A 12,707-nucleotide genomic window follows, 5' to 3' on the forward strand; every position below is an offset into this window, starting at 1 on the left:
CCGTGCTCAGCCCCAAGACCTGGTCTGCAGACCTTCTGTAGCTTTGGGCTCTGGCTGTTCCTACTTAATGCCAGGTGGGCCTGGAATAAAGCTCCCCTCATCAGTGACTTGATTGTGGATGAGATGGCCAACATGGTTTGTATCACCATAACCTGGTTGGGTGTGTGGGGGTTCCCCTCTCAGGAATCATTCTGGAGATCACAGGCGAGGAAGGAGGGGGCGCCTCCCAGGGGGAGAAAAGCACTCACAGTGTGGAAGACCTTGGGTGCCCGGCCAAGAAGGTCAGGCAGGACCCGCCTGTAGAGTTTCTGGAGTTTTTCCCTTAGAACCTGCTGGTTTTGCTCAGTTTGGCAAGAATCTGTTTGTATGGTAGAAACAATAAAGACTAGAGCTTCACTCCTGGCTCAGTGTAGTTTCTTCGCCTAAACCTTGACAGAAATGTGCCATTTAGGGTTTTGGCTGGCACCATCTGCAACTCCAGGGCAGCGATGGGGGAGTGGCTGATGTTATACAAGAGTCTCTAGTAGCCTAGACACTCACACCATGGCTGCTTCCCGGTTGGATTACTGCAACACATTCTGCATGGAGCTGCCCTTGAAGACCACCCGGAAATCGCAACTTGTCCAAAATGCACTGGTGCATCCAGTTCTCGGCACTCCACAGTTTGCCCATATTACATCGCTGCTGCTGCTGCTGCATGAGCTGCGATGGCTTCCAGTTTCTCTCCGGGTGCATTAAATATCTTGAGATGTACAAAATAAAAGCGGTATATAAATCAGATAAATAGGAAAGATAGGTAGGAAAGATAGATAGGAAGAAAATTATCAATGAAACACATTTTCTGGGGCATCCATCTTAATCTCTTACTCTATGTATGTTCACAGTACTGAATTTGAGATGTGCAAAATGTTTTGAATTCAAAAGCTCCCCATTCCAAGTTTAAAACAGCAGTTGCAGTGCTGTTAGGATAATTCTGGAAGTGTTATGAGCACAAAATGTTTCAAATTCAAAATATTTTGCACACACCACTACTGACAAAACAACCCGTAATTGGTTAACCAGCCTTCTCTAAAACTCTAGACCGAGAATTTTCAAACTTTTTCAGGCAGCAGAACCCGTTAGTTTAGAAAAGAAATTCCTGGACCCCACTGAATGTCATCTGACAAGCCCTGCCCTTTCTGCTGCACCTTAGAAAAATTGCTATGGATACCCCTGGCCTGCATTCAAGTAAACTTTTTCCCCCTTGGTCTCTCAAACCAAGCATGAAAGCCCCGCTGTAGACCATCGACCACACTGGCTGGGGAATTCTGGAAGTTGAGGTCTACATCTCTGGAGAACCAGAATGGAGAAGCTGGGATAGATGGTGTCTCAGCTGTATGCCTTGACCCTCATGTCTGAAGACCATCTGGAAATTAAGGGGAGGAATTTCATTCCAGCTGCCTGTTATCCAAATATGTTACTGAAAAAAACAAACATTTCTGGAGGGAAAAAGCTTTAAAAACATCAACAATAAACTGCCCCACTGCTGTGGCTGTTCAAGGGTGCTCACAGTCAGTTGCCTAAATGGCACAAAGAGAATATTTCATCTTTGAATTTAGAAATCAAACCTATGGAAGGAAACAAAGGGGACCCATACATTAATATTCTTTCCCCTTGGAATTTGGGAGAATTAAGAAACTAGATCTGTGCACAAGTAAACTTGGAGAATTCTCCACCAGAATTTTGGGCAGAGAAATTGGGTGGGTGGTTTTTCTGAATTCCTCCCATAATTCCTCTAGGACAGGGTATGCCTTCTGCTAAAAAAAGCCCTTGGGAGGAGATCCACATGATAATTTCTCTTAAGATTTAGTGGAAGAGGAGAAGCCAGGAAGGTTCAGACTGCCAAAGCAGATTTTCTGGGAAAGGTTAAACTTGGTTTGCACATGGATCTCTTGGCAAGAGCATTGCAGTCTACCTGGTTGTAAGTTTTCTTTCATCAGACTGAATTAGAACTGGTAGACTAAAATGCAGGAGACCTTCTTTGTAAACGGACCCATTCAACAAGTACATAGCAGATGGAAAGAGTTTGTAAACATTGCCATTTATTTCTCTTACGATTCTAGGACAACATTAGATGTTTGAATCAAGTAGAAAACAGCAATATGAATGAAAATAAAAAATCCAACTTTTGTATTAATTGGGACCTGCCACAATTGGATTTCTTCTCTTTTCATGAGCTAAGAGCACCCGCCTCCTAGGAAAACATTCCCTAGAGATGGGTTCAAGTTTTTGGGTTACTCTCTAGAAATGTTTCAGTGAATTCTGATTCTTTAAAAGCTGGATGACAATTTTTTGTTTAAATTCTGTGAATTCTCAAATCTCTCTCCAAATCTTAGAGTGGAAGTCAATGGGAAAAAAAGAGGGCTTCCATGCATGAAAGCTTCTGTTGTATCAGGACTTGGGAAAGTTTTGCAGTGGCACGGACAACATTTTGGGGAATTCTTCATTTTTTTAAATCACATTATTTGAAATTAACATATTTTGGACATATTATGTAAAGACCCACTGTAGCATACTGGGAAACGTGAAAGAAATGAGAAGATGTCCAGTAGCAAGATGGATGGACTCAATCAATCACCCATTAAATTGGTGGTGATGGGTGCCCCATTAGAAGACTTAAAGGGCCATGTTGGGGGCAGATTATCCTGGAGAAGGTCTATCTGTTTGCTTGCTAAAAGTCAACACCAACTTGATGGTACATGATCAGTCAATTAGAGCATATTCAAGATTGTACGTTATCGTTTTTGTGTGTTTCCTTGTGTCAAAAATGACAAGAAACAGGCCACAAAGTTTAGGCAGTTTTGGGGTGAGGTCAGACACTCAAAAATAGGCGTTAGCAACTATTTAGCAATGTTCAGGTTGCCCACCTTTTCATGTGTAAGAGTTGGTTCTAGACTAATGAGTAACCATTACATGAACAACCAGCTGCAGACCCCCGTTACCAGAAGAGAGCCGTCTCCCCTCCAGTGCACTATGATGCCGTGAGAGAGAGACTCCGAAATCTCCTCCGTAATGTACGCGGAGATATCTTGGTTCTAGACTGGAAACGCTTGTTGGAATTCTTGTACTGGTATATCATCTTAATAAAACTTGCAGAGAGAACTTTGTGAATTGGCGCTTGGGAAAAAAATTACTTTCCATTCGGATAGCGCCAAAGCCCCGACACATGCAAAACATCTCCATGATAAGCCATCCGATGGGGCTCACTAAGCTGTATTTCAAAATCAGCCCTGTGTCTAAGATGGATTGAGGTTAACTGTACTGAAATTAGGGCTGTGTGAATTGTGTAAATCTCTGTCTGGTGTACGATACATGCATCCATCTCCTAGCAGCTGATGTTGCTGATGAATGAAAGGTGAACTGTGATTCGAGACATCGCTAGTTCAAATCTCACCCTGTCTCATTTTCCATCTTCACTATAACGTGGACATTATAAACTCTAGCTTTACAGAGCCATTGCCAAGTGTTAATGTATGTGAACCTGTTGCTGGCTGTGATTGTGCAATACTTTAATCTGGGGTTTACAAACCATTGTGGGCTAAATCACGATCAAACCACTCTATGCCTTTGCATGCTGTCTGAACCAGTCCCTCATATTAACCATAACAGGAGTTTTGGTTTGTTAATCATGGTTTCTATTTTGCAAGTGAACTGGAATTACACTTAGACAATTGTAACTTGCCTGGATTTTAGTGGGAGAAATTTGGGTAATCTGGCTCCAGTCCCATTTAACCATGGGCAGTGAAAATGCAAAGTTCTTCCTTGTTCAGGATATTTGGTGGTAAAAAAAGGTGTAAGGTTGACTTCCCTTTGTATTAGAAGTGGGGTTTGTTTAGCTAACTTTTCTTTTAGAGGTATTTTGTATTGAGCTTGCTATTTCAAAAAAGCAGCTTTCATTATAAGCAATAATATAATATGTCTTTCTTAAAATTACATTCGCTTGTTTCTTTGGCAGTAAACTTCAGGAATGCCTTTGTTTATCAGAAGGCGCTAAGTTGCATTCTCCAGTCCTCCTCCTCCTGGTGGGAAAAAAAAAAGATTTCTAGAAACTTAAACCCAAAGTGAAAGCATCTCAGGGGGGTCCATCCTTCCTGTAGAGGAAGCAGATTTTGGCACCTCTTTCTGATACGGGGGGTGGGGCGCTGGAGAAGCACGGGGTATCAGTTTCAAAGACTGCTGTGTGCAGTTGATATGACATATTAATGAAGCACAGATTAATGCCATGTGACACGGTCACGGTGTTGCCATGCAAGCAAAGCTAACGAGGCTAATCAGAAGCATATTTTTGGTTCCCGAAATTACATCTTAGCGATGGCTGATGTCAGAAGGGAGTAATTATCATCCCCTTCTTGAGGTGGTTTTGCAGTCCTGGGCCTTGGTCCTAATCTTGTGAAAGATCAGATGCTGAAGGGAAAGAAACTGCCAGGCTAGAACGAAGAATGCCCCGCTTCAAATATTAAGGTTTGGTTCCTTGTGTTCAGTGCTCTTTAGCTTGTCATCCTGATGATGAAACCCTAAGGCAGCATTTCTCAACCTTGGCAACTTTAAGATGGGTGGACTTCAACTCCATGCTGGCTGCTGAATTCTGGGAGTTGAAGTCCACCCATCTTAAAGTTGCCAAGGCTGAGAAATGCTGCTCTAAGGGAAGTTGGTGACAGTGTTCCCTGTGATAAGGATAATAGGATAGGTGACTATCAAGGGGATTCAAAACAGAGGATCTTGAGCTGACCACTGGCCTTTCAAGGTTCCCCATTAAATGGTGGGCAGAGAAATTGGGTGAACGATTTCTTCAAACTTCTCCAGGGGAAGCAGATCTGTTCCTCAGTAGTTTCTCAAGGTAGAACAAGGCCTCTGGGAAGATTCCTCTGGTGTGAAGTCTCCCACTGGGATTTAGAGGAAAACTAGGTGTAGGCTGCAGGTGGCTGGAGAGGATTTTTCGATGAAAAATGGTACATCCACATCTTCCTTAGAAAATGTTTCACTCAGTGAATGCAAGAAGAAAATTCTCACCAGGAGAATTTTGACGGGATCTCTTTCTTTTTTCTTTTTTCTGAAAGCAGTTTCAGATAGCAAGATAGTTTTTCATCATATTTAATGTGCAGTGGTAGAAAAAAAAATGCCTTTTTTTTTTGCCTGATCCTAATTGGAATTGCCTGCTCTGCAACTCCATCTCTTAGAAATGGGAAACCTGTGGTGCATTTGGTGTTTCTGTATGAAAAGTAATGGCAGCTCATGATACCAAGGGTTGCAGCTGTGCAACATCTGGGCAGCCAGAAATTCTCCCCATTCCATCTTGTGTTGAGATATCCACATTTATTTATTTACTTAATGTACTCTTGGCCTGCCTAGTAACAGAAATTCTCTAGATTGAGTACAGTGCATTTTTTTAAAAAATGGGATGGGGGGAAAGCTGTATTAAAATTAACACAGGGCACATCCACATAGCTGCTTTGTGATCCTCCCCTTCCCCCCAGGAAATCATGCTGCCCACACCCACAGCATGCCTTTATTGCATGCCTGGAACGTCTGACCTGTGCAGCTGTCCCTATGGCTTTAATGTACATTATTCCAAGGGCCATGATTGGTGGTTCCTTTGGCTGAAGTTCCAGCCCTCTCTCACTCATCCACCTTGAGAAGAGCTTGGCATGCACAGTCCTCTAGTTATCCCATACTTACTTTTTTAAAAAAAAATCCTTTCTTGCACTGATTTTTTTTTTAATTCCTTGAAACCTTGGTTGACTGCTTGACCGTTCAACCTGCCAACCACTAGCTGGTAGCAAAGTGTTAGAGTTGTTAAATATCTCATGGCTGCCATCTAATGGTGTTTGGATATGTGCAAGTGCTGGATAGATACTCTTGAAGAGCTGGAATTTGAGAAAGAGGTTTTGCTGTGAGGATCAGTGTGGGAGCTGTAAACTAGTCTAAGAACATATGCTAGGAGAAGGAGTCACAGTTCCTGGAGCTGCAGACACTGGAGTGGGGAACTCCCTACTGGGCAGATGGCAGAAGTACACAGGTCCAATCCTTTCAATTTTACTTCCAGTTACTCTCATTAAGCCAAGGACAGGCTAGTATATTTCACATTCTCTAGGTTTACTGGTTGATATTCAACCAACCCATTAAAAAAAAAGTGGCTGCAGAGACTGGGGCTCCAGTCTTCCTCACAGTCAAGAGAGGATTGAAGGGCTACAGAACAGATCAAGTACTAGATGGAAGGAGTTGATCCCACAGGGAATAAATAGAAGTAGTTCGTTGACATGGGACATACCATTTCAAGCTGCTGCCTTCCCCGTGTGCATTAATATGTCTTATGTTGTCCACCAGCAGGATGCAGGATAAGAGGGAAAACACCACTTCCAGAGTGGATCACCCAAAGCTGTGGGTGAATGCAGGTGGTGCAGGGGACAGGTTCTCTGGTTAATGGGCTGTCCTTGTGCCATGACAACAGACAGTATGGGTTTCCTCAATCCAGCCCCTTTCGAATGTGTTGGCTTGCGGTTCCCATTATCTCCAGCCAGCATGACCAATAGAGATGATGGTACTTGGTGGTCAAGATATCTGGAAAGCACTGGATAAAGGAGACTGCCACACCCTGAAAAGCATGTGGCTTTATTCCTTCAGGGCCGCTCATACTGCAGGCAGTGAACCCATGGCTTCTGAGGCTGCATGCGCCCTCACTGAGAGCTTGGGCTTCTACTTCCCAGTTCCCTAGAGAAGGTGACCTGCAAATGATCCGAGAGAACTCAAAAAGGGAATTTGGCTGAATGCTTCCTGGAGTAAAAAAGTGTGGTGACTTCCATGTAACAAACACCACAAAACCTTTAGAAAAGGAGATAACTTTTCTCCTTCTAAGAAATGGCCCTCAAATGTGAATCTTTGTAATTATGTTCTTGAAAGATGAGGAACCACAATAAAGGGGATGCAGAAACCAAGTGCTTTCATTTACTTCTCTTGTAACTGTATTTTCTTCTCTCCCCCCCCCCCCCCGCCGCCATGATCTCTCTGGAACTGCTGCTGCTTAGCAGCAATGGGAAACAGCTGTTACAGATGTTACTCTTCCAGACTCCTTTCAGGTTAATAGGGAGTCATAATTTGATAATGAAGCAGGTTGATACCAACTTTTGCTTCCTTTTTGATTCAACGAAAGGGCTTCAAGTAGCTTCTCATGGGGTTTGGTTTTGGCCTTTCTCCACACAGAGATAAGGAAGCTGTCCCATGTCTCCAGGGTTCCTGTCTTGGCTTTGTAAACACCAAGCATTCTTAATTTGGGGCAGGACAGATAGACTGGACATTGGGGGCAGAGAATGGTGCTGGGGTCAGTGGAACTGAAATCTCAGCCTCAACAAGGCATAGTGAGCTATGGATGAGAATCTCAGGGAAAAAATACCAATGGGAGAGAGACCCTGGTGATCAGATGGTCATGGACAGATAGTTTCTTGGCCACAATGTGGAAGTGGTTTGATCTTGGGATGCTCCCTGATCCACTCTGCAGGCCTCAGATTCCCTTCCTCATCCAGATTATTTCCCCATGGGCAGGTTGTCAACATGATGAAAGCAGCATTGCAGCACAAGATCTGTCCTTTTGTGTGTGCAGTGGCATGACAAAGGTACAAAAGACTCCAAGCTTGCACTGCAGTGCTTTTGTTAGACTGTTCTGTTTGACACACAGACACGCACACCTATAGTCACCATTGAAACTTGCCAAGGGCAGTAATAATAGCTGTGGCACCTTGAGGCATAAAGTGTCTATCTGTCAGTCTTTGCGTTGTATCTCTTCATTGCCTTGGATGGATGGATGGATACACACACACACACACACAGGGTGGCAGCCATTTTGTGAGAGTGCCATGAACACATTCTACAAATTCAATGTGTCAAGAACTGAAGAACGTCGCTAAATAAAAATGCTCCCTCATAGCAGAGTGTCTGGGGAGTTTCAGGCATGAGCCTTTCTCAGCATTCATTGGAAATGCTAGAGGTGGAACCTGGAGCCAAGAATGTGGTCAGATACTAAGCAGTAGCCATTCCCTGTAACATACTAATGGGGCGGGGAGAGAAGAGGAGTTTTAGCTCAGTTTAGGATATTTGTGTTCTAAGAATGTGTCAATTTGTTGCTTGAACCCCGTATTTGGTGCGATGCAGGCAAGAGCAGGTTGGCTTAAAAAGGAGTCCGTAGGTTTGAAAGCCTAGTTTGTATAGAGCAGCATAAGCATGCTTACTGTAAAACTGGCTGTGGTTGTGCTTGTGGTGCCCTGGCCAAAATGTGCCAAAGGGGTAAACGTCCTTAGGGGTACGGTTGTACATCCTTGGGGAAAGCTGCATGTGGCATGGGTGCAACTAAGGTATGTCCTTAGGGGATGTATGTCCTCAAGGAGTGCTGCATGTGGCTGGTAACCTAGTCTAAACCTTCTCTTTTTCACGAAAATGTGAAAGCCATGATGGGTGGCAAAGGTCAATACCTATGGGACCATCTGTTGATGGTTGAGGCATATGGAAGACTACAACTTGCAATGCAAGAGAAGTAAATGGTAAAGAGTGTGAGTTAAAGGATGAAAGGAGAAAAGAAGAGAGATGCTGTGTCTCTGTGAAACTAAGGTAAAGGGGAAGGAAGTAATAGATCTGACTGAAGATAGCCTCACCTTCTGGTGTGGTGTTGATGAATAAATGAACATGGAGACTTGATGATGAATGAAAGGGCTAAAATATATGGATTGGTGTCTAGATTATTGTGGGTGAATATCAAAGTAGGAGTCCCTAGGTTGGTGATAGTTGCACACTACACCCAAATGAATGGTGTTAATGGAAGAACCAGGATGAGTTCTGGGAAAATTGTGGAACTTTCTGAATGAATGTGACCAACAGGAAAAAAAAAGCTCATTTAGGTGACATAAAAAGATGGATGGGAGCAACATGAGAGAGTGCAGGAAAGTATCTGGGCCATTGGAGACCCAAGAATAAGACAGGAGACAGTTTGGTGAGCATCTGCTTAGAAAAATGTCTGCTTGGTTTGATTACAAGATTCAAGCATCTCTCTCTCTCTTCCTCTCTCTCTCTCTCTATACAGTATATGTATACACACATACATATGTATGTACATATACATATATGGTAAAGGAATGGATATGAACCTGAAAGCATTACTGGTTTAATTGTTTCCGATGAAAGACTGAGAGAATTGGTGAAGGATACAGGGGCAGTGAGAAGATCTGGAAGTAGGACAGGCCATTTGTTGCTAGCCTCAAGAGTGGATCTTGGGAGAAAATGAACATGGAAGAAAAGGGAAGATGGGAACGAAACTGGAGTGAAAATACAGTGACCGCAGGGTGAAGAAAGTATGATTCCCAAATGAACAAGTCTTGAAGAATAAATTCCTCCCTCCCAGCAGAATTAGCGGAAGGTGGATGCAAAGAAAGTGGGTGTCGAACTGTTTGGAAGAGAGTGAAAAGATTTATGTTACTGAGTGCCAGAGAAGTTGTGGAGTTACGCAAATCGGAGGGGTGAAAGAAGTTACTGGGCGAACAATGAAGCAAAAGAGGCATATAAGAGAAAAAAGGCATGTGAAGGGATTGCTGCAAACAGTGGGATGGATGGGAGAAAAATATTGAATGGTATGCATACGGAAAGCTTGTGATGTTAGAACTGTGTTGGTTGGGGATATGAATATTGTATGTAAATGCCATGTTAACTAAGAACCTAGATGATTGGCAATGAATTTTAGATAGACTGAATGATGCAAGGAGGAAAATTCGGGGGGTCAGAGATCATGGTAATTTAACAGGAAAAAGAGAGTGAACGTGTAAGTTATATATAACTGGCAAAAAACTAGACTAAGTAGATAAATGTGTGTGACTTGGTAGAATGTTTACTAATGACGGGAAATTTTAAGATGTGCAAATGCTGATAGAAAGGTTGTAGGAAGTATGTGGTTTGTTGCAAGGAATAAATATTTGTGGAAAGAAATGAAACTTTTGCCCACTTTGTTATATGGAAGTGAGAATTGGGTATGTCAGGTGTTCCATAAAAGGGAGTTGACTGTTGTGGGATGTGTGGAAGAACCAGAAGAGAAGCAGTCAAGAATGAAGGGTGCTGAATGAACAAGGATTGAAAGAAAAGTATGTGTCCAAAGGAACTATGTTGAGATGCCCTGATCATATACAGAGGATAAAAAAGAGTCCCTGGACAAATAGATGAAGAAGTGAATGAGTCAAGAGGAGAGTGAAGATGGAGAAAGTTGTGGTTGGATGGAGCAGATAAGAGTGAAAGAGTTCAGAAGTTTAAAGAGCAAAAGGCAACCTATGAAGCAATGAATGGATGTGGTGGAAGCCAGGACAGAAAGGGATGGAGAGGTCCTGTAGAGTGAATGACGCAGTGGAAATTAATTTTAGCTGTGTTTCCTTTTTCTCTTCATTTCTTTAGCTTACTGTTTCTGATCTCCCTTTGCCCTTTGCATATTGTTGCTTACCACGAAAGGGAATGCGCCTGATGAGCACATCGGGGCCTCTTCTCTTCACCAAGCTGAAGCACCTCCTGCTCCTCCTGGAACCACCATGAAATTTGTATCCCCATGGCCAGTCCCTCTCCTGCCAGTCACTGCCCATCCTCTGCTTCCTTCCAAGAAACTGGGTGCAAAGCCTATCCCATTTTAAACCCTTGCAGGCTGCCTCAGATGGTGTCACAACAAATACTACTTTAGCGTCCATACAGCATTAGATGGGATTTGATGGTCTGCCCTGTACGCCAGCGTTTCTCAACCTTGGCAGCTTTAAGGTGTGTGGACTTCAACTCCCAGAACTCCCTAGCCAGCTTTGCTGGCTGTGGGGTTCTGGGAGTTGAAGTCCACACACCTTAAAGTTGCCAAGGTTGAGAAACACTGCTCTATGCACTGCTATCCATGACATTTTGCGGAAGTCACAGGAAGGACAGCAAAGGAAGGCCTTTTCTAACTGGGAAAGGAGGCATAGTATCCGATTACAAAGTTTAATGGGTGGATTGAAAGAAATACTTTCAGCTGAGTAACTTTTTGTCCATTAAAAATAGTTGCATCGCTTGAACGCTGAACTTTTTTTTCCTAATCCTATTTGGTACCAGTTATAAAAATGTTGGCAGCTCCTTTGGTAGATAGTTGGTAGACCCATTGGTAGACAATGGGTCCATCCAACCTAATATTCTCTGTATTGGCTTCCAGCAAAGTGTCAGGCAAAATTTGTTTTGAATTCTTCCAAAGATGCTAAAAATCAAACCTAAGACCATTTATTCATGTGTTTGCAAGTTTGCATGCAGGTGATGTACGTGTTTTAATTAGTCAAGGAGCGGCCTTCCTCAGTGATTGCAAACATAGGAAATAGTCTTATATGGAATTAGGCCATTCGACCTTCTAACCTTGGTGGGCATCACCTTTCCAGGTATTTGACTTACCTGAGGCTGTTGGGGATCAAACTGAATGGTTTTGTTCCATCACTGCTTTTCTCCAGTTGGCAGCAAATGTTTTCTGGCACTGTTCGGATTTGGAGACTTGCCTCCTTCTTAATTGTGGCCTGGGTGACCCTAGCCAATCAAGAATGACCATGCAACGGATGACATCTGGCTGGGGAATTCTGGGAGTTGAAGTCCACACTGTTTAAAGTTGCTGAGGTTGAGAAACATTGTGGTAGAGAATGGACTTGCATAGGATGGCAGTGTAATTCTTTCACTATCATATGTTTAAGTCTTTTGAAAGTTTTAGGAACAAAACGAAAAGATTGAAAGCTCAGCTGAGAAGTTCATCTTGGCTATCACAGAAAAGAACTTCAGTAGAAGGATGAGAAAGAGAAGTCCTTCTTTGTGGAACAGCGTAAGAGCTGTAAGGGGTGGGAACAGTGGGAAATGAGTGGGGCTAGGTAAAGCCGGTATTGTCCAAGGTTGGGGGATTCAATTGGAATTTTCTTTTTTCTTTTAAAAAAAAATAGCTATATTAAATCTTATGCTACCTCAAAATGGCAGGAAATAATGCCACCAGATTTTGGTAGCATTGTTGCCAGGTGTTTTCCTGAGGTACAAATACATGCAGAAAATGTTGGATCTTCCAAAGTATTCTAACTCTTCCTTCCCTCCTGTTTATTTTGCAGGTATTCCTTTGGTAAGTGAATATAACTCAGAGCATCTGGAATAGTTGTTTTTTTCATGCACTTTTCGGGTATGTAATATTTTAAAATTACTCTATATTTTTTTTTCTTCCTTTCTAGAGAGAGGTGCGCCCCTTACCTTAAAGGCCCTGGTTTCTTATGCGGTACCCAGGAACCACTAGAGCAGGGTTTTTCAAACCATGTTCCATGAGATGGGGCTTAAAGTCCACTATAGACTTTTAAAAAAAAAAGGTTCACTCGAATGGAGACAATTTTCTATCACTAGAGCTTTGCCTCTTGATCAGAGGTTATGGGAATTTTGTTTTTGCTTTTCAACTAACAGGGTCCACTGCCTGCAAAAGTTTGAAAACTCCTACCCTAGAGTGCTTAAGGCTTATAACCCCCGTGCTTCCCTTTAGCCCCCTCCCCCATCGGCTGCAAATGCTGGCCCTGTGTGGGTGCTGGCCATTCCTTCCCTGGCACCTGGAGCCAGCTGAAAAGCAAACGAAATCGTGGCTCTCAGTTTGGAGAAAATGGCACATCCAGGCAGACAGTGGTCTAGGGCTA

At 43.0% G+C, this 12,707-nt stretch overlaps 1 protein-coding gene across 1 annotated transcript in view; it reads left to right on the forward strand.

Annotated features, from left to right (window-relative positions):
* Nucleotides 1-12,226, forward strand: part of LOC134505178 (lipase maturation factor 1-like) — a 34,830-nt gene extending 22,604 nt beyond the window's left edge. Inside the window, exon 3 of the mRNA XM_063314749.1 lies at nt 12,144-12,226. Coding sequence (XP_063170819.1) covers nt 12,144-12,162 — 19 coding nt within the window. The 3' untranslated portion in view covers nt 12,163-12,226. The remainder of the gene's footprint in view (nt 1-12,143) is intronic.
* Nucleotides 12,227-12,707: the final 481 nt, after the last annotated feature.

The sequence above is a fragment of the Candoia aspera genome, chromosome 14 (assembly GCF_035149785.1).
Source record: "Candoia aspera isolate rCanAsp1 chromosome 14, rCanAsp1.hap2, whole genome shotgun sequence".
NCBI lineage: Eukaryota > Metazoa > Chordata > Lepidosauria > Squamata > Boidae > Candoia > Candoia aspera.